This window comes from Anneissia japonica, unplaced genomic scaffold (assembly GCF_011630105.1).
Source record: "Anneissia japonica isolate Jap-2015-1 unplaced genomic scaffold, ASM1163010v1 scaffold2707_len876726_cov182, whole genome shotgun sequence".
NCBI lineage: Eukaryota > Metazoa > Echinodermata > Crinoidea > Comatulida > Comatulidae > Anneissia > Anneissia japonica.
The window spans coordinates 304965-328226 of record NW_022723260.1 but is presented as its reverse complement, the minus strand read 5'-3'; the positions used below and the strand labels follow the sequence as shown (position 1 = coordinate 328226).

The following is a 23262-nucleotide window of genomic DNA, read 5'->3' as shown; positions in this document are numbered from 1 at the left end:
ACCCCACCAGGTACCCATTTATACTCCTGAGTGGAGAGAAGCAATGCAGATAAAGTGCCTTGCTCAAGGACACAAGCGAAATGCACAGCGAGGGATTGAAACCCCGACCTCGAGGTTGGGAACCAAACCTTTCACGTACGCCAAACCGCTTCCAAATGCGTGTTACATCCAAAATCGCTTTGAAGCGGGACCGTCCCGCACGATGCGCGAAAAACGGTTGGTAATGCGTGTTGTAAGCAAGGACCCAATAGTATTTTGTTACGTTTCTTCACAGAGGGGGGTTCATCCGAACCCCTTGAACCGCCCCAACCCCCCACCCTGGATCCGCCACTGCTTTCCATTGACACCAATCATGACCATGTTTTATGTGTTGCGTCAGCCATCTTGAAATTCAAAATGGCGGCCGATGACTTTGGGAAAAAAAATGGCACCTAACTTTTTTGAATTCAGCGCAGTAAAAATGATAAATTTAGTCAATAAAATCTATTTTTGCTCAAAAATCTATCTGGATTACATAGAAAACTAGCTTATATACTCGTTCTTATTTTATGTACATTTTAAGTAAGCATATTTTTCGATTACTTTTAAACAAATAAACACCTATTTTTAATTATGTTCCATTCTGGCTTGAGTGACAGTAGTTTTTATATGTCTAGTTTGTTGCCTGTCTAGAAATTATGAGTTTAGATACCAAAATCATATCTGTAACTTATTTAGTTTCAATTTTATGCACATTTTAGATAAATTTTTCAAAATGGCCGCCATTTGTATACAAGTAGTAAAATCAAGTGTCAACAGGGCTTGGGGTGACCAGAAGGGATTAATTAGGATATCTGGCTATGTGGATTGCTTCTAACATTCCATTCCCCCTAACTCATTTTTTTCAGATTTTTTTTATCTATAATTGTCTATAATTGTTCATACTTAATATTGAATTTAAAGTAACTTTCTTCAGGTTCCTACTGTAATTAACCTTGCTTTACGAAAGTAATTTTCGATTACAATTCCATTTTCATCGCGGTGCGCGATATCTTCGAGATGATGAAAAAAAAAATTAGTTTTTTTTTTTGCACACGAACCTAAAAAAGAATCAAGCCAAGCGTCCACTATGTGAAAAATTATTGGTCTGTGGGAATAGGCAAATAATATTGGGAGTTGCAATGATGATGTCACGATTGACTTATAATTTTTAATGAAAAAAATGCGAAAGTTAGATTCAAATTCACATTTACCACTGAGCTCTGAAATATGCTTACATAATGCATACTATGAGCGCACATTCCTTACTTGCCTTGATTACGTGCATGTATGTAAGGAGTAAGCTCAAAGTATTGTAAATACAGAGTGTGTCTTCACTGGCACTAAACAGTGTTTAGGACAAAGACTGTCCAGTAGACTGCTACTTTGGGCTTAATTCAAACTCGTCTAAATTTAACTACTGAATAAAGTGGATTACGTATTAGACGAACCCACTCCTCTCCCCTCTTGTTTTTCGATAGTCACTTGCTACTGTATTTTAAGCCTTGTCTTGCGAGGATAAGCTATATGTTTGCATAAATCAGCATGAAGCCACAATTAAACATGTTCACTCAAGCCTGGTGCACACTGATTTCACGTTCGTAGCTGACGCATCTCGCAACGCATTGTTTTCAAAGATCATTTGCACATACTGTCAGCCGCTGTTGGCAGCTCTCACACTGCGAGCCAGGCTAAACAGCGTACCAGGCTAAACAGCGTACCAGTTGGTTGTGTTTGCTAAAAATCTATGATTTAGAACGATAGCTAGCACTGCAGTTAATCTGGATTCATGTAGAAAACCATTTTTCTATACTTGATAGAATAAGTACAAGTATAATTATGTATTACAACCGTTACAAATTACTGTAGAAATCCATGTACAATGGTCGGTCCAAGCAAAATAGTAGATGTGCAGTAAAAGTTATAGTTGTATGAAGGTGATGTATAGATTTTAATCTATACATGTAAACAAATCTTTTAATAAAGTATTATCTTAAAACTGAGACAACTATACAGTTGTCCAGTCTTAGTATCAGAAACCAGAATACAGGTATGTTCAATTGAAATTAAGAGAGCTGGAACAGTCTATATTATTATTTCTTTTCTATGCAAGTATTCTTTAACTTAGACTACCATAATATTGTATAATGCAGAACAAAGAGAAGTGTTGAGAAAAGTTTTTAAATGGCAACACAGAAAAAGAATACAATTGTGTGATGTCCTTCTCTTGATCTCTTTAAGAATTGGCTTAAGACTCATCTTTTTAATTTACTCTAATTCTTCTCTTTATTTCCAAATCACTGTAACACATAGAGATCATTGTATTATGCGCTATACAAATTCCACTTATTATTATTATTAATATAATTGATAACCGTCATTCCTCCAATTTTTTTTTCTCTCTTTCTAGAAACTCCAATCACATGAAAGAAGTAAGTACAGGAATAAGCAGCGCTTGACTTTTCTAATCCAGCACCAACTTACAGGCAACACATCAATTGGTGGCAACTAAGTGGCCAAAGTTCCACTTTTTTTCTGAAAATTTGGGATTTTATCAATATTGTTTAATTTTTCCTGTAGAATTTGATAATTTTTTTTAATGAAAATGTTTTGTCTTTTATTACAGTATCTTAAATATATGTAATTTTTAATTGTAATAACTGATCAGCTTTTTCACACTGCTGTGTGAAGCTCTCCTTTAGAACTTTTCATCTGTGTTTCCCAGGACAAAAAAAGTCAAGAAAATTAATTAAGACTACCTCAATAATATGAATCAATTATAATATATTCAGTTATAATATTATGATTTACCTAGTACTATAAACAAGGGGTACAACTCCTTTATACTGCTTTGCAAATCATAGATGGTTAAATAACATTATCAACCTATACATTTATAGTAATTTCAATGCATTGCTAAAAATATTTTAAGATAAATTTTTTTTCTAATAATTGCTTTAGCTTTAATATTTGGGAATCAAGCCCTACACTAGCCACGCTCAATGAATTAGGTGTAAGATGTTATTTTCAAACAAACACACAAGTTTACATACATTTGCGTCGATGTTCTGTGGGACATACAATATCTGAAGGGTGGGGTTTAGCAGAATTGTCACTTCCACTACATTGTCATAAATTTGAAAAAATTCCTCTTTACTTTCTCATTTATGTTTATGTATTCAACTGTATTTTTTTCACAAAATTGTAAAATTGCTTTTCTAATTTATTACAATTTAACCGGTGTCACCAAAATGTGGAAATAGGAATTTCATTTCCACAATGTGGTGATCCAGGATAGGACCTCTAGATTAGGTAGGTTGGCTTCCCTTAACTTGATTAAGCATAGCAATATTGCTTTGGCAGCATACCTTGAACAAGGCCTATGTCTGGTCTAACTATGGAGTAATTATGGTAGTAGTTGATCTTCATTTTTTAAACCAGGATAAAGAATTTTCTCACATGGACCCCTACCAGAGCTTTGCCTCAGGCCTCCACCAAAATTGTCAGACCCCCTTTCTGACAGCATTGCTTCCTCAAATATGAATGGCCTAGAGCCACTACTGCCATAGAGAAAATTTCGTAGACTGCTATCTGAAGAGATTGGTCACTGACTCCTGATCAGGAGAGGTCAAACAGTTCTTTTCCATACATAGTTTGTATGCTCCTTTCCCAAATCTCCAATCATTTACTTATGTTGCCAAAGTATAAATGATGGTATGGTAAGTATAAATAAAATAGGCTACAAATTTACATCGTAATGTAGTTAAATATATTTTACTATGGAATGGAAATTTTGAAGACAACCATACTCTCTGAAATAGTATGCGAAAAGCTACTTCAGAGAGAGAGATCTGGTTTAACAAGTCTTCGTAAGACATTTCATTTTGTTTTGCGCAGTGATACTCATGGCTGGCTAATTTCGGAGAGACAATAGTACAGGAAAGTGCAAAAGAAGATAAACTAATTTTGCTTTGTTGTGAACTTGCCAGTGATTTGTTAGATTGCTGGAAATATTTTTTTTTAGCCTGCTACTGCAACTTACAAGAGACTTTCAAACACTACAAATGTCTGGAATGAAGTATCTTGGTTGTTTAATGATACTTTCTTTCCACACTCTTGATCAATTCCTGCATAATCTCCCAAAAAATGTCACAAAAACAGTGGCTGGCGTATCTAGTGGGTGGGGCTACCAATAAATAGCTTGTGCTTCCCCAGTTGCCCCATTGAAAAAAACTTCTAGTAGTTGAAAATCGCCTCATATCACCTTATTGTACGAGGTAGTTCCCCCTCACTTATCCATCAAGGCCCCACTTCACCTTCGCGCTCCATCAGACACCCACCCCGCCATTTTAAGACTACTAGATGCACCATTGTGCAGAAAAATACTCCAGTTCACAAGCCCTAGAATTGGGCTTGGTAGGAGAATGGCCAAAATACTCATCATTGTTAGATGGACCATACACAATGTTAAACCCCATCAATCCTGATCTTAAACATCATAACCCCATGATCAGGCAGACAATCTAGCTAAGTTTGAACAATATGTTCTAGGTGGGTTTACATTCTGTATGAAAAGAAACTAAACCTCCCAGATCGGTTGAACACGGTTGAATTAGTAGTGGCAATTATTACTTCATTATACACTGTCTTCTCTGTTAGTGCAAATCCTTTGATTATAAGATCTTAAGTTGGCATTACATATTTTAATAATTTACACAAAAAAAAATTATATAACTATCTGCCACAGTATTCACTGGTACCTAGTCATAATTCTGGAGCGTTCTGCTTCACATGGTCATCCATATCTCAAGTCTAAACACTTTGCAAAAACATGTGATTTTCTGACCCTAAATTCCAACCAATTGCATTTTGATTTCATATGCAAAGCCTACACAAAGTACAATACTTTTCACAGCTTATTCAGCAGTTTTTAGCTCTTGCTGACCTGGTTCAAAATAGATACATGCTTAATTGTAAGTTTATCAACTCATTTCTACTATACAGTGTGGAACAGTTCTACCATCATACCATTGATTAAAAAAAAAAAAAAACATTGTGATTTTAAGAAATAGCAGCTAACTACTAATATTTAGTTTCCAATGTGAAAGATTAGTAACCACAATATCTGTAAACCTTACCCCAAAATGTGTACCTGATTTTTCAGTGTTCTCCCATGACCAGATTTACTTACATTATTTGCCAGAAAATTTGAGTTTTATATTACTATGGTAGTCTATAATCACCACATAAAAGTTCTATACACTGGCATTATTTGCCAGAAAATTTGAGTTTTATATTACTATGGTAGTCTATAATCACTACATAAAAGTTCTATACACTGGCCATATTGGGGAGATTTTGCATCTTTACGAAAATGACAACGAATAGCAATATGTCGCCTTCATTATCGTCATTTGTGCCTAAAAAATTCTTGACAATTCATATATGAGCTGAATATGATCATTGATTCATGTAGTCGTGGATGGCCTACATTATGACAGATATGCTAACGAAGGGGATGGATTGACTAAATATCGGTGACAAAGACAATCCGAAACAGTCACTCGTCGCAAATCATGTTTCAGAGATAAGTGCCAAAACATGCTGGAATGACAACATTTTTGAAATCTATTTTATTGCACTAAACTAATCTTTATACTGTATATATCTATACATCATGCTATGCTGTTATTTTTCCATTTTCAATGTTGAAAGAATACAGTAATTGTTAATGAGTTGGTGATGGTTTCTGCCTGAGAAATGCCTGAAATCATAAAATTTGAAGGCTCATTTCTCAAATATTGTTCGTTAAACAGCTGTAGCTTTAAAGGTTTGTAACTTTATAAGATGATTCTTTTATCATTTTATAGCTCTTTACAGTTTCACTGTGTACTAATAACTAAAAAAAAAAAAATTGATTTTTGCGACGATTGACTGGTTTGGCTTGTCTTGGCCGCATTTGATGATGTAACCATATTCGTTATCTACTTCTTAAGCTTGTGAAACCTCCCTAACGTCTTTACCCAAATCCCAATGTTTGTCAACTGCTATTCAAGATCTGGTCTGAAGTATCCAGTACTCGTAACAGACCATTATTATAATATTACAAACCACTTGGATTGGACTAGGATAGGGTGGGCTACAGATTTCTACTTAATGAATAATACTTGTCTTAGAATTTGATTGGTTTTCAGTGTTGAGTCTAGGATTTATTACACCATACAATTTGTAGTATGGAGAATGCATTTGTAGTGCATAACAAATTAATTGTCTTTGTTGTTAATTATGCATAAATCTTGATGTTTTTCATACAATTTGTACAGTATGGAGAATGCATTTGTAATGCATAACAAATTGTCTTTGTTTTTAATTATGCATAAATCTCAATTTTTTTTTATAAGCAAAAGCACAACTTAGTGTAATAAGTGTTACTTTTGTTGCTAGAAATTTCTGATTACTTGTTGTTAAGTTTCTTGTTATAGATGATTGTCACCCATTAATTCTATTTGCATGTATTCCATCTAATTTTCTGATTATTTTCTGAAGTGGAACAATGGATAGTGAGTAGTATGAATGATGCTATAGAAACGGATAAAATTACCTCAGTTGACCAGAAAATCAGAGACTGCAAGGAACCCTTGATTGGTAATGTATTTTTCAATATAATAATGAGGCGTGCCATTCCAAAACCAGCATACTGTCTCTAATTGTTAAACTGAGTATTTATCATAAGAATGTAGCAGTATTGTATATTTAGCACAGAGAAGCTCTGATACTTTTACTCATAACTTTGGCAATATAAGTCAATTCCAATAGATGACCAATCATGTTAAAGTTTACAATATGGAAAATAAAAATATATTCATTAAGAAGTAAAATTTTTTTTTTCATTCACAGAAGCTGGTTTTGGGATGGCCAGCTTCATATGAGGCTCATTAACCCGAAACCAGCGCACTGTCGCTGATTGTTAAACTGATAATTAAGTAGCATAAGAATGTATCAGTATTGTATATTTAGCACATAGAAGCTGTGATACTTCTACTCATAACTTTGGCAATAGTAGGTCAATTATAGTAAAATGACCCATCATTTTCAAGCTTATAATGTGTAGAATGTTTTGGTCACTAATGCAGGTTTTGGCCTAGTAAGCCCCATATGTGTGACCGGCTCTGACAAAACCAGCCTTTCATCGGAAAAATTCAAAATTGAGTTATTGGTATTTTGACATTCTGCGTGAATTCTTCTTTAAAACTGTTTATTTGATGGAAATTGGTTTAGTATCAGCGGAATTGCAATTATTTAATTAACTGGATATGAGCCATGTAGGTTTTGAGAAAACAGCTTCTAAAGTTTCAAAAATCAATAGTTCATTGTTAGGATTTGTGTTTTAAAAACAATTTTAATAAACTTTTTATTTAGATTCAGTGATTGGTATTTGACTGAAATGTTCTTCAAAATATCTTCTTTTATTAAATGCAAAAAACCTGAAAATGTTCAAAATTTTGATTCTTGAACGTTTTGGTTGCAATTAGAAATTGCGACAAATGACGTGTTGACCCAGAGTTAGTCACATATAACAAATGCTAAGATATTGATTACTGTACAATTGTAGTGTTTGCTTAGTAGTAGTAGAGACTATTATTTCAACAGGTGTTTCCCTGTTCAAATTATTATTAGGGTTGCAGTACCTGATTGAGAGGAACGATCCAGACGCACCAATAACCTTTGTCTGCATGCTGTGTTCTGTTGTCATGACGGATGTCATGATTGAAAATGCTCTGTTTCCTCATCTTCTTGGATCCAAACATCGTTTAAATTATATTGTAAGTTTTAAAGTTATATTAATAATAGCATAGATTTCATTTCTTACGACATATTTGTAGTCAAGATAAAAGGCATTTTGTGTAAAAAAAAATTTAATTAAAATATGTATTATTTGTTTAATAAGATTTATATAGCGCATCCAATACAACCAATCCATTTCCAAAGATCTACTCATGGTGCTCTTTTTCCTGGTAATTGGATACTGAATCAGTCATACACAACATGAAACCTTCTCCACCCCCTGGAAAATATTCCTAGTAGTAGTAGCATGTAGTTTAAATAGAACTACTAATATCATTCTGAATCCTTCACCTACTCCCATCAGGTACTCAGTCCTTGGTGAAAAGAGTGGCAAACATGAGATAGTGGCTTGCCCAAGGACACAAGCAGCATGACCAGCATTGGTCTTCAACCAATGATCTTTTGATTGAAAGACCAATGCCTTGCAGGCTGTACCGCACACTTCCACAGGCCAAGGATATACCAATAGGAAACCTACAATTACTTTATTATAAAAATATAATCTTTTCACAAGACATACAAACAAGATGCTTTATTATGAGTCTTCTGATAGAGTGTGGAGTTGTTTTCATTGAGAAAAAATCCTGTTTATGATAGGGATTGAGTATTTTGTATAAAAGAATTGTATATCCTTGTGCTTAAAAAGTTGTTTAACGATTATTGTTTTTCATATTGTTAAATTTGTTACAGATATTATTGTTATTGTTTATAATATTAAGTTCTTGTACAAGTATTTGAGGTTCTCTAGCCTTTCCTAGGTTTACCAATTTTTAACTTTATGTTTAATGTCTGCAGAATAAACATTATGCGGAGTATTCAGATTCGTTCTATAGGATGAATTCAGGTCAAGAGAAATTATCACGCAAGGAAAAGACCGAGTTTTTATGCAGTACAGCCAAAATGATTGAGGGAATGGATGGTCGAGGCAAAGTCAAAGTGATGGTAGCGATGAAACAAACAGGGCAGGGCAAACCAGGTTGGTAATTGGACGGTCAAACAACCTATTGAATTGAATGGTTTAATGTTTGAATAGCATTTCTTCACTGCAAACACAACTCAAGACAGTAGCCAAAATGTTCCAACTCCAGAACTCTGGAGCAAAAAGTATGGCTTGGGTTGCCAAACTTTCTAGGTTTGATGTCCAGGATGCATTTAACATTGGAAAACTCCAAATTCAGTCCTTCTTTGTAGGCCTTGGCTGCAGCAACATTACTGTAATTGTGTGTTGTTTGTGTTCTTGTGTGTATGGGTATTCTGTTTATTTATTTTTAACCAAACTGATTAAATTTTAGATATTTAGAATTTGCTTCTGTTTGTGATTAAAATTTTGAATTTTTATAAATCTTTGTAAATAATGATAAATTTTAATTATATGAATGGATTTTTGACATTTAGAAATTGCCTGTTCTTGTGATTAGGATTTTTGTAAATAGTAATTATGGATAATTTTTGTATATATAATGATAATGATATTCTTAATTTCAATTGGCTGGTTTTTTGTTTCTTTATCTATGAATGTCTTCTTATTGTCCCTGTTTGTGTTTTATTTCTTTCTCTGAATATTTTGTATTATCCAATCTGTTATATGATTGCAATAAAATGAGTTATGAGTCTTTATCTTTCTGATAGGAAATATAAGGCATTAATCGAACCTGTGTTTTCTGCCAGTGTAGCTTAGTGCAAATTTTGAGAGTTTAAACCGGTATTCATTGGAAATGTATCTGAGTTTATTCTCATCTTTGCAGTTTAAAAATGGTAACTCATGCTTTTTTAAAAGGTGTTTATTTTATATATTTTTTTCCCCGTTTCTTATCAAGGTGGTGAAATAGGGAAGAGTCATCAAGCACCATTGTTACAACTTCCGATACCCAAGAAAAGGTACAGTACCATAGGTCTTCATCAGTGATCATTCACTTCTAAATCCAAAAACATACACAATGACGACTTAACATGAATAATGTACACATACACCTGAAAATAAATATTTGTTATTAATAATATTTATATGGCTTTACAATAATATATGCCTGTATAACTTAGGCATTTTATTTAGTTCTATTGCATTATATTTTCCGATTATTTTAATAGGGATGACTTGCCTCCTGGTAATTCAAGATATGCCTTTGAAGAACAATTCCAGGAGAATCATCCAAAGGACTATGTCGAAAAACAATCTTTTGAAAGACCACAGGAACCATTCCATCAAGATCCAATGAATGATTCAATGAGGGATCGTTCTCTCCACCCTGACAACAGAGACATTCCAGAAGAATATATGGATGTCCCACTAGCTAGAGATCCATACCATGGTCATCCCACAAGCAGTTATGAAGAACACTTTACACCAGAACCTCCAAGAGATCTGTACAGAGACGATGCAGAATATGGACGACCAAGACCACGGGATCCATATAGTAAATACCTTGAGTATGGTCATTCTGAGTTAGATGATCCAAGAAGTGATCTTTACACAAGAGATGATCAATTATACGACCTTAGAAGAGATCCATATCATGGGGATCATCCACAAGATTTAAGAGATCCACAAGATTTTCGAGATCATGTACAAGATCATCCTCAAGATTATCCACATGATTTTCGAGATCATCCACATGAATATCCTCGACGTCAGTCACATGAATTTAGAGATCATCCACAAAATCATCCTCGAGATCATTCACGTGACTTTAGAGATCATCCCCGAGATCAATCTCGTGATTTTAGGGATCATCCTCGAGATCAATCTCGTGATTTTAGAGATCACCCACAAGATTTGCGAGATCGTCCTCAAGATTTGCAAGATCTTCCACAAGATTTCCGAGATTATCCACAAGAATTGCGAGATCATCCACAGGATTTATATTCAGGTCCTCAAATCAGAGATCGGCCTGATCCATATCGGGATAGCCGTGACATACCAAGAGATTTATATAGAGATGATCCTTTAGAAGCCATATCAAGACATCGAGAAGATCCATTAAGAGATCCTTACCAGGACGATGAAAGGATAAAAGGTCACCCTAGGATCAGATACAGAGAAGATAAATACAGATATGAACGGTTAGAAGAGCGTACACGTGATCCATACCGTGATGACCCATTGTATGACCGTAGAGACCGATCTGACCGTCCCTCAAGGGACAGATATCTGAGAGGTCATAGCCCTGAGAGACGACCTTCTCCTGCCCATACTCCACGTCCTGGTGACTTGATAGCACGTCATCGACTACGTCCTGGTGATGACCCATCAGAACCGGTAAGATGGAAATTAGGTTTCTGTATATTGTTGATTTTTAAAATAGAAAAGTGTCATTTATTTGAATTGTTAAGTAATATTTATTTTTATGTTAAACTATTTTATATCAAGATTTTTTTTCTACTAACTCTTGAATTATAAATATCTGTCTTTAAAGCCAATAAAGAGGACAACTACAGATCACATTGGACGACGTAGAGATGTGGTGAGTATAGCACATAGATCTTATAAACACAAGATAGCATTCTCCTCCATTTCCACGCGGAAATTCTGTAATAACGCAGTGTACGGCGCCTCTTGCAAAAGTGAACACTTTTAAACTTTGCTTTGTCCATAGCGTACAACATGCGGCCTTACTTTTAGGCGGAACAATTAGAAGTGTCGATGATTAATGCGACCCTCTCTTTAGAACAAAATAAGGAACAATTAGCGTACTTGGTAACAAATTTTGGCATAACGCGAACACCTTATCTCAGATCCATGGCAACAGCTAGGACGCCCTTACCCAAAAGTGATTACTTTTTCTGCCAAATCGACGCTTCTATTTTACGCGTATATGACGGAGAACGCTATCTTGTGCTTATAAGATCTTTGGTATAGCAGTATGTTTCATTGGTACAAAGCTCCTATATTTATATTATTCACCCATGAGTAAATAAGTGTATGTCTGAAATTTGAATTACAATATTGAGACCTTGTAAAATCTATGTACTGTATATTTATTAGGTTTATTATTAATAATGTATGTCTAAAATCATTTAATTACTGTATTATTCCATTAATGAAAGATGCTGGAGTTTTGTATTGGCAGTTGGTGTGCACTCTTACTGTAAGTTCCTCCATAAATTTGCTGACTGACTGTCCAATAGGGCATTCAGCCAAGGGTCTTCAGTCAGGGTACCAGATAGAAACCCATGTGGGTCAAGGTAGAGAGATTATAATGGCTTAGGATGGTGAAATTGTGATGACAGGGCTTTTCCTAACAGTTTGCTGGCCCACCCCTGCTTTTGCATTAAGCATTGCATAATTCCTTCCTGTAGTTAGCAAGCTCTGTACTTGCTGTTGAATGTGAAAGAAGTTGAAAAGAAAACCTAATAAAATTTGTCAAAATGGCTTGACTTTGTATGCATCATCTGGAAGTATGCATTTTCCTTAAGTTGTGTCCTCACTATGTGTCAAATACCTGTTATTTACCCACATATGGGTGTGGCATGACATCATTCATGCTCATGTGTAGGACAATCATAAAACAGAAATTCTTCCATTTTGTTCCAAATTAGAATGTTGAGGACAAGTCGATGACAGAAGAGGTTTCTCTTGCCTTTGCCCAAGCCTTAGCCAAACGTAAGAGATGAGAAGAGATGGATGCAGCAGGACTTCAGGGGACCGAAAGTAACATGTATATAAGTGAAATAGATATTGGTAATTACCCTTCCTGTCCCACATCCAGCAGCTTCACTCATGCAGGGATGCTATTGGTCCTGTTTTGTGTTCAATCATGCTGTTTTGTGTTCAATCATGCTGTTTTTATCTCAACTTATTATGAGACAAGTCTTGTATTCACTTATATACTGTACAACTCATATCATGAGATAACTTTTTCAGTGTTCATATTTTGAATTTTGTAACAAGTGTCATGATTCAGTTTATAATTAAAAATGTTAATGTGATTGAAACATAATATGATTGAAGTGTTTCATGCCACAAATTATGACCTACAATCCTTTTGCTTTACTGATTTGATCAAACTTTATTCTAAAAGATGGTGCTTCAAAGTCATACTATTATTCAATTAAACGTTTTATTGAGGAATTGGTGGGAGTGGTTGTTTAGTTATGGATAACAATTTTAAAGTGTCATCTTTTGTTGCATAGTTTATATTCTAGAAAAATCATGACTTCCTTTTTACCCTACTGACGAGTGACCAAGAAATGATTGATTTTGTTTGTTGTAAACCATATTACTTGAATAATCCAAAAATGTAAAAAAAGTCCCGAGTCCATCCATCTGAAATACACATACCGAAAGAAGAAACGTAGAAAACACAAAGCAGGGCACTCACTACGTCATGCGATGGTCGTACCACGAATCCAGCCCCGCTCCCTCTAAGCGCTCAACGACACAATGCCGGCTGCTGATCGTCGATGGCAGTCTGAATGGATCGTCATTAAAAACGATTGATTGCGCGCGCGTCATGACATTGTGTTCTCTATAGAATGGCATCGTCTGGCGCAGTGAAGGCCCGACTTAACAGAATTAGAAATAAAAAAAACTTTGCTTTTGATTTTGTGAAAGATCTGGCAAACATGTAGAAAACATTGTTCCTTCATACCATTTGAAGCCAATAACTGAAACCGACTCATTTTCATCAACTTCTGACGCAGACTGTTCATCTGCAATCTTACGTTCCAAGAGTAATTTTTATTTTTTTATTTCAGTGTATTATTAGTGCTGGTGTTAATTTCTTATGGAACATTATTCCATAAGTTTTGGGACCATTACTAGATTATTTCTTGTAATATATTTGTGAAGTTTTGTGGAAGTCTTGCTCAGCCAGAGTTTGTATTGGATGTAAAACACATATGATATTGAGACTTCTACACTTGTGTTGTGACCTAGAGATTGGCACTTACATGTACAAGACATGTAAGAGAATGTTATGAAATTTAGAGTATAAAACTGTTGTAGCACATTTTTGGGGTTTTGTTTTTTTTTTCAAAAAAGAGAGAAAATGTGTTGTTTAGTTTTTTAACTTTTGCCAGTAGTAAACATAATTAAATAATAGATTGGTTGCCTTGGTAAATGGGGGAATCTCTCTACATACCAAGCGAAGTTTGGTATGTAGAGAACAGAAAATGTTTAAATGTAGTTTTCCACACACCCTGCTAGATGAATACTTGTGTATTGCATTGTCACTGAGAGAACTGTTACACTGAAATCTCATGCGCAGGTGTACCTTAGGAGTTGGAAATTGACATTTTAACACTTGCTGCCACCAGGCCTGTAGGCAAAGGGGTTGCAGAGGGTGTGGGTTTCTTACAATACAGGGAGTATACAGGGAGATATGTTTTTATTTTATATTGTACATTATGGTGGTGGTGGTTTTCTTTAAATTTTATTTATTATTTAACTGCCACCACCGTGGTGGTGGTGGTGTTGCCACAAGTGCATAAAAACACCAAGAGCAGCTCATGAAGACACTTACTAATTTAGAAATATAAATAAATTGTTCCTGTGTTTTTATTAAGTGCAACTGGGAATATGTTTACTTAGTGGTGCCGTTTAAAAATGTTCGGTGGCTAAAGGAAATGAGTTTCTTATATTGCATGGCAGTTGGAAATTGACATTTTAACACTTGCTGCCACCAGGCCTGTAGGTAAAGGGGTTGCAGAGGGTGTGGGAGTATACAGGGAGATATGTTTTTATTTTTTATTGTACATTATGGTGGTGGTGGTGGCGGCGTTGCCACAAATGCATAAAAATACCAATAGCAGCTCATGAAAACACTTACTAATTTAGAAATATGAATAAATTGTTACTGTGTTTTTATTAAGTGCAACTGGGAATATGTCTACTTAGTGGTGCCCTTTAAAAATGTTCGGTGGCTAAAGGAAATGAGTTTCTTATATTGCATGGCGTCGAACGTGCTCAATCAAAAAATGCACTATTAATGTGCATTTTATAAAAGAAAACAAAAGTACACATTTGTTTTTGTCTCCTTCATGAGAAAGCATTTAATTGTTTTGTTGTTCATACTCTGGTTATTATTGTTTGCAAAAGAAATAATCATTGAATGATGTAATTAAGCTTTTTTGTTATACTTATCAAGATAGTGTTTAAATCAGTTTGATGCATTGATACTTAATCTCTTAAAAAGAAGTTTTAAGTGTCTGTCACACTTACATAGGTGTTATTTTATCACCAAGCTTCCTTTACCATGCTTGCTTCTTTTAGTTTTTAGTTGAGCATAATAACATAAAAAAATGTAAATTGGCATAAGAATGAATGACAACCAGAATTACACACAAACTAAAAAAAGTTCCTTGCCTCATTTGCAAATCCAGCTATGGAATATCACTAATTGATCTTTGCTTATCTAGCTTGATGTTTAGTATGCTCTTCGATGTTTGTGATTAATGTAAATCAGGAAATTTGTATTGCATCATTCTTGTTATTTGTATGTTGTATTTTAGTTGAGCATTTTGCATTTGCATGCCACATGCTAGCAATTAAATGCTATAATTTTTAGTAATTGTACTGAAATTTGTTGTTGGTTATTTCATGACTCAAAAAATAAGTGCTTTTTAGGGACGGTTATTGTGGTGGTGGTGATGATGATTGTGTTTTTGGTGGTTGTTATGATAGTAATAATAATAATAATAGCCACATTTACACATCAGATCATTGAGATGATCGCGTTTATCTGATGAAATAGATGTTAACTGGCTGTGTAAATGGTGTTGGTAACTCCGAATAATGGATCAGTAACCGCGATGATCTATAAAGTTACCTCCACATTACCGTAGAGTTAACCAAGATCATCGGCATGTTCATTATGGTAAACAGCTGTCGTTTGACCTGTGTGAGCCATTACAGAAGTCGCTGTTGACAAACAGCGCGAAATACAGTTTTTAAAAATTATTACATTTTGACAAAGGGTTTCAAAACAAGCGGTTTTTTCAGGTAATTTCTAATCACTGTCTGTACTGGTACAACGTATGTATTTATCGGCGTCAACTTATTGTGTAGATGCTCGACTGGAGATCATCGATGTTGCTTCTGCTTAAATACATAATTTACATCTTTGTAAAACCTGAAGACCAGGTGTCAGTGAACATGCAAAGTTTTTACCCTTGGTCATCAGATCTACATCTAAAACACACAAGGTGTAACATCTTTGATAGCTTACTTCACTCATTAGTTGCGCTTATAAAAATAGAAAGATAACTTGGGCAAGTCTGCGTATTTTACTAAATATCAGATCAACACATTACAACATTCCACCTGGTAGCAGTTTTTTGCTTCTGGTGGGAGACAGTACAACTTTAAAGTGCCTTGACCAAGGACACAAAAGAAATGTTTTAGTGTGTTTGTGGCAGGAAAATACTGACGTGTTACTGAATACTCAATACGTTCCCACATACTTGCAAAAACAAATTTGCAAGTGATTTGGAATCAAATCCAATACCTACATAGTCAGGTTTTACAACAGGTAGGGCAAACATCACTATTTTTTTCTGATGCAAACACATCGAAATAGCATTTAACACAGATTAAACACTAGTCACTAAGCACAAGCTGGTGGCCTAGTGGTTATAACACCAGGCTAATTACCTGGAGGTCATGGGTTTGATTCCCACCCAATCACAATTTTTTTCCCGCAAGTATTTGGGAACGTACTGAATATTCAGTATGACAACGAGTCAGGTAGGGCAAAAAAACACTCCTTCATTTTGCTGATGCAAACATTGAAATGGCATTGCAGTAGCACTGCTATTTGGGGATCGAATTTAGCAGTAGCACTGCTATTTAGGGATCAAATACAACACTAGTCACTAAGAGCAAGCTTTATCATCTAGTGCACCATTCCGCAACCTTTTTAGCCCGCGACCCAGATCCAAATCTTTTTAGCTGCGACTCATCGAACTCAGGCCAAATTATCTTGAAAAATCTCAGCCAAAATAATAAAAATGTTATTATTGTGGTCAGGTTTGCTTGCTTTTAGTCGCTATCTTGAGTTCATTGTTTCCTCGCATTACCATATTTAATAATTTTGTCTTTTAATTTAAAATGTCATTTTTAAAGTAAAACGTATGGAAATACCTACATGTAGATACCTTGTTATTTTGCTTTGATATTATAGATTTGAGGACGTCCATTTACATTTTGACCACGTGCAAGGGATATCGGTGTTCACGCAGGAATCGCGCACTTGATTCTTTTCAGTAATTTAATTTTGGAAGTGTTTAAAAATACCTTTACACAAATAATTAAATGACACTAACAAGTATTAAAACTTTATTTGAAAAGGAATAGCAATATTTATCGGAATATGAAACGATTCTCATGTAGTGTTATCTTTGAGAACTCTTGTTAACACCAAAAAAAGTTATTCTTTAGAAACAGAATAACCTTTTTGGGAATTAAAATTTGAAAATAAGTACAATGATGTATGTCACTCTTAAAATTATCATTAAAATTAATACATTAGGCCCACCTAGACCCGTTTGTGTGATATTTTACTTTTCGACATCAACAGAAAATTAATACAGTCTGTTCCGATACTTTTATCCAGAACTTCACCTTACTCCTGTTTATTTTAATCAGCATAAAAATAATTTGCTCGGTAAATGTCAATCACACATTCATCAGAGTTCGGTGCCGTGTTTAAGTTGCCATTGTTCTGTCAGCACTTTCGTTTGTTACCCTCATTTTTTTTTTTATCTGAAGCGATTTTGTGACCCATTAAAATTTTTTTGTGACCCAAACATTGGGTCGCAATCCATAGGTTGCAGAACGGTGGTCTAGTGGTTATATCAACACCAGGCTAGTTATCTGGAGGTCATGGGTTCGATTCCCACCCAACCACAATATTTTTTTTAAAAGTATTTGGGAACGTAGAGAATATTCAGTATGATAACATGTCAGGCACTCCTATTATATTTTTCTGATGCATATATTGAAATAGCATTGCAGTACCCGCTGCTATTTGGGGATTGGATTCAACACTAGTCATTAAGTTTGGTGAACTAGTGGTTATGACACCAGGCTAGTTATCTGGCAGTGTAGCTCTTGCAGTACACTGCCTCAATAGTTATTACCCATATTGGAACACGGTTCCATTAGCAGTTGGGTGATTTGGCTTGGATCCTACCAAATACAATTAAGTGGTGAGACGGAGAGACTAAACTTAAATGCCTGATGATGATAATCCCTATTATAAAACTAGGGCAGTTGCTCTATGCCTGGGGTGACAACTTCCTGGTACATAACACACCTTTTTACAAATATACAGTAGCAACAATGCACCATTTATATTGGAAGCCAGAAGGAAACAGGATAACAGATGTAAGATGAGCTTTTTTTCAATTTAATTGTTTTATTATGAAAATATAACTTAAAACTACAATATAGCACATGCAATTTGTTACCCAATTATAACTTAAAAAAAAAAAATTGCTTCTATGATGTAGAAACGATTATGAAATAAGCAAATAAAATATTAGTGTAGTTAAATTTGATACCCCACTACCTAGTGAATATTAGTTGCTGTAATGTACTATGAAAATGCATGTTTTAAGTATACAAAATTAGCCTGGTATTAAAGAAGTTGATGGTAATATAAGCGGAATTCACAAGTGCTACTGAACCTCCGTAGTGTCTACAGTTTGCCTAATTACGGACGTACAGAAATAGACAAAAACATAGAAATATATCATATGTCTGGACCCATAAATAAATAGGTCTAATATCCGGAACAAATGACTTCCATCAGGATCTGTGGTTGCATTGTTCCTAGACAATTATATTTGTCAGATTACCGACATTGTGGAAACTAAAAAAAAGTTGCACAGTAAATCTTCATCCTGTCCTGTTTGTTTGAAATTCTACAGCTGTTATTATTTAAGCAACCCATAGCATTAAAGACAAATTATTAGGTGCTACGGAAATTTTGGCTGTATATTGCAGCATCCCTCACTATGACATTACTATAAAACATTTTTAAGTCTTGTGCCTGAATCAGGATAGTGACATAAATATATTTTCAACATCAGTAGTATTCTGCCATAAGTACTGGCACAAAAAAAAAATGGCTGTAAGATTTTTAAAATGTTTTCAGTTAAGTCACCGTTAGTATGATATAAATTGAATAAATATATTCTCAGTAATTATTAAATATTATTATGCCTTGTGTTACTATTTTATCAATCATAAAAAAGAGAAATAAGCCTACATACAAAATAAAATACATAAAAATAATAGTATTAAAAATAAGTATTTTGGTCAAAGTATAAATATTAGTAAATATGAAAAGAAAATATTAATGTATTGGTCATCACCAACAAATGCAGTGTTAATTAAATACAGTACAGTATATATATTCCCAAAAACATAGCACACCTGGTAGGTAGAATTTTTCATCAAATTGAACCTACCTTTTTTTTGACAGTGTATGTGAAAATAAAACTAAATGTCCAATTATTAAATTATAGGCAGTGGAAACCAAATATCATATTGCTTGCACTACATTATTTCCCAAAAATGTGTGTAACAATTTGGCCAGAGAAATATAAATCTTTGGTAATTAAAAAAAAAAACTAGAGAAATTTTAATGTAGTGTATCAAAAAATACCCGCAAAAAAATATGCAAAATGTATCATGCAATAAATAATATCGTAAGTCTGGATACATACAAATCGTTCGTAACAATTTTTGAGGCGCTTCCGTAGAGTTCCAAGTACCAAAATGCATCCAATCATTTGAATTTTAATAAGCACGAATACACTCAAATACATGCAAAGTTTTGTCAGCTGAACATTGCAGGTACCATTGAATGTTTTCTGTCAATGTCAGCCAATCTTGTTATGGTACTCTGGTAATGCTGGCCTCAGTAACCTACACAGATTGGTTGAGTTCATGTAATCAGGTTACTCAATCCATTTGCGCCCTCTTTGTGTTTTACACTGTATAGTCTGAAAGCTTAACCTTCAACCTTCGATGGTAGATCTCATATGTGCAACAGACCGTGACAAGGATGTGAAAGACAATCATCCAGAGGTCGCGCATGTGATGCATGAACAGGTAGATGTTGCAGACAAGGAGGATGTTAAAAGAGATGATGTTCTTTAAACCTCTCCATCTCACAAACCAGATTAGCAGAGAAATTTGGTAGATATTGACAACAGTAGCAAGACCAAATGCCATTATGTACGGTGTCATTATTTTTGGGTCATCCTGGAAGAAATACCATTTAAAAAAGTTATTTTTTTAATAGAACTGTCATATACGTAAACAGGTGTAAAAAACTTACTTATGTATCCAATAATTATATAGTACAGTACAGTGGTATACATACATCTATCATTGTGGGTAAATAGTTGACCAATGAGATGAGCCTGGCAAAATTGATGACCATACAAAATAAACTCAAGAGTATACAGAGCATGCCTGTCCACTCCAGCTTCATAAGTTGCTTGGCATGACCTGAAAAGAATCAAATGTTTACTAGTACAGCAGTGGATAGATGTGTTAATAATGGATACTTCCATTTCATCAATATTTTAATCATTGTATAACCAACTCCCTGGTATAACGATGTGCCATCATTTCATTTCTTGTTTTGGGTAAAGCTTGGTTTCCAGTCAATCGCTTTCGGTGAAGCTGATTGGTTGGTCGAATCGGGGAGCCTTCCCGATTGCACTGAAGACACTGTAGCGACAGTGTAGCGATTGTATGGAAACCAAACTTTAGTGTCCCTTAAATAGGGATACTCCTATCCTATTTAAGGGACACTACTATGGTACTGAATGCATCTCCTTTTTCAATAAGGGTTGTACTTTACTTAATATGAAAGATAACAAATAATATAGTACTGTACCTTGGTTTGGTTTATATGAGGTGTCTGTACTATTTTGCACTTGACCTGATGAATATCCATAGCTGTTATGGGGATTATTGAACCCTAGGTCATCTAAGGTCAACTGGAATGGGGGCCTTAATTTGACCTCCATTGTCATTTCAGTCAGATTTATCTTGGAAGACAATGTTCGTGTGTTGTTAAACCTTGTTTTTGTCTTTTGTATGAAAGTATCTGTGAAAGATAATAATTACATAAAAATCATTAGAATAATGATTAACGTAAATAACGATAATAAAATTGAGGAACTTTCAAACATTTAATGATTTGCACATAAAAAATTTTGCAATCAGATGCACATCAAAAGAAATCTCTTTTACTGGTTTATTGAACTTTTGCTACAGAAATCATTTGATCACCATCAAATTTAAGCGACTATTCGAAAAGTATATTGTACAAATATTTACTGGTTGAGAGGTATGGTTCAAATTATAGCCCGAGGTGTTCTAGAGGCTGTACTATGTCCCAAGACGAAGTCGAGGGACTAGTACCGCCTCCAGATCACCAAGGGCTATAATTTGAACTATGTCCCAAATAAAATCCCAGTAAATATTTGTTTTATTTATCACTACATAAATTGTAGGCATATTGACCGACTAGGAGGGCATGACTAGAACTATTGCCCAGCTTCTAACCAATCAAATGCCTGGAATCTATTTAGTCGGTATATAATAATGTATGTCTACGGAATCTGCAAGAAAAATATGTTTATTTGACTTTTAATTAGTACCTGTATATTGGCATAGCACACAGTATAACTAAAATGAGTAGGCCTACAATATGCTATTAAAAATTCAGTGCAAAACATTACTGTTCTTGGATTTCTTTTACAATAATCTGAGTACTTAGAAGTGTGGTCAATTGAAGGGCATTTTTAATCCACATGGTTGTTTATAAGCTTGTTGACTGGCTGTGATACAGCACTAAAAAAAGTGTACTGTATATGCGCATGCCAAGAGTTAAAATATAATGTACACATACACAAGCTCCATGCCACCTTTCTATTATACTATTTTGTATGCAAATACACATATCAGCATAATATGTAAGATGTTGCTCACCAAACTCAATTAGCGCATACGGTCGAAGGGCATTGGCAACTCGTTTTCCATCGTAGGTTGTGATGAATTCATTTTGTAACTCCTTCAAAAAACAGAAAGCTAGTACCGACGGATAATTCTCCTCACACATAGTAGTAAAGCACACGCCAATGGCTGATATGAAGCTAAAAATGATGGAAGTGAATGAAACAAAGTGAGGTTAGCAATTGATCTACAAACGTGACATATTTTCTAAACAAGTATTTCATTCACAGAGAATATAAATGATTGCCTTGTTGTCTGTATTCGTTAAAAAGAAATCTTAGTTCTGCCAGAATTTGAAATGACCACCAAGTTTATACAGCAGCAGAGATACCGTGCGATATAAATTTTGATAGATTGATGATATTAAGATGACACAAATAGGTGGATTAAATTATAAATACATGTGAATGGCCACTGGTCACACAATAATAAATAGGTCAATTTATAGTCATTGAAATTTATATTACTAGGCCAAAGTGATCCCTACCAGCAAAATATTTTTTGTTTCTTTTACTTGATTATAATTAGTAATAGCATGTCTTTTATTAATGAAATCTGTTTATTAAATTTTATTAAGCTAAGATAATTTTAAAGTACATGCAGGCATAGATAATTTAAATAACATTTCATTTAGGACACAGACAAAATTCACACTTTAAAAAAAAAAAATTAATGCGGGTGGGCATTTGTTTTTTAATCAGAACAATAGAATATTGCTTATTTTTGTTGATGAGGGAGGGAGGGATATTTGGTAAGAATACTGTAAATATTGTATTTAATTTAATTTAATTTTGTTGTTTTTAAAGAAAATACAGTATTTCCTGTCACAAAATTGCATTGTTTTTCTAAGCTGTTGAAAAAATTTATGCTGCAAAAAATATTATTTTTTTTATTCCTGCATCAATATTTCCCAATTTTTGAAGCGGGTGGGAGTGATAATCAAACAATTTTTTTTATGTGCCCTTATTATGTGGTTATTTTTTCCAATAAAAAATGGAACTTCGAAAAAACATATTTTACAATGCAGTACTCACTGTAACCAGTGGCTTCCTGTGAAGAGAGAACACCTGTCCGGGTATTGAGAGGCTCTTTTTGATAACATTTTGGCAAACTTCTTGCTTTCCAAAACACTTCTGTTTGGCTCATGATCTGTGGTTGCCGACAGCGGTAACCCATCACTGAGACGTGATATAATTGCATACAACACCATAGTTACTAACTTTCTTTGTTTCTCCTTTGTTGTTCCAGATAGTTTAAAATGAAGGTCTTATGAAATCCATTAATGTAAAGCCCTATGCTTATTTGTAAACAGTGCAGTATTATCAATATCAGAAATTACATTGATTTGCAGAACTGACCATTTTTGATACAGATCACCGCGTTCCTGTACTTCGTCTGTTCTGATAATTTCAAAATTCTAT

General features: G+C 34.4%; 2 protein-coding genes across 2 annotated transcripts in view; one reads left to right on the top strand and one right to left on the bottom strand.

Annotated features, from left to right (window-relative positions):
- The window catches only part of LOC117112142, a 28453-nt gene extending 13071 nt beyond the window's left edge, over positions 1-15382 (top strand). Inside the window, exons 4-11 of the mRNA XM_033255203.1 lie at positions 2429-2450; positions 6565-6663; positions 7696-7841; positions 8659-8839; positions 9681-9741; positions 9952-11119; positions 11277-11324; positions 12400-15382. Of these exons, the coding sequence (XP_033111094.1) occupies positions 2429-2450; positions 6565-6663; positions 7696-7841; positions 8659-8839; positions 9681-9741; positions 9952-11119; positions 11277-11324; positions 12400-12474 (1800 nt within the window). The 3' untranslated portion in view covers positions 12475-15382. The remainder of the gene's footprint in view (positions 1-2428; positions 2451-6564; positions 6664-7695; positions 7842-8658; positions 8840-9680; positions 9742-9951; positions 11120-11276; positions 11325-12399) is intronic.
- Positions 15383-17973: 2591 nt separating this feature from the next.
- LOC117112147 (vesicle-trafficking protein SEC22a-like) lies at positions 17974-23102 on the bottom strand. The gene is made up of 5 exons (XM_033255208.1): positions 22876-23102; positions 21818-21981; positions 20718-20930; positions 20196-20323; positions 17974-20074 (listed from the first exon to the last, which is right to left on the bottom strand). The coding sequence occupies exons 1-5, from the start codon at positions 23049-23051 to the stop codon at positions 19799-19801; spliced, it is 957 nt and encodes a 318-aa protein (XP_033111099.1). The 5' UTR covers positions 23052-23102; the 3' UTR covers positions 17974-19798.
- Positions 23103-23262: the final 160 nt, after the last annotated feature.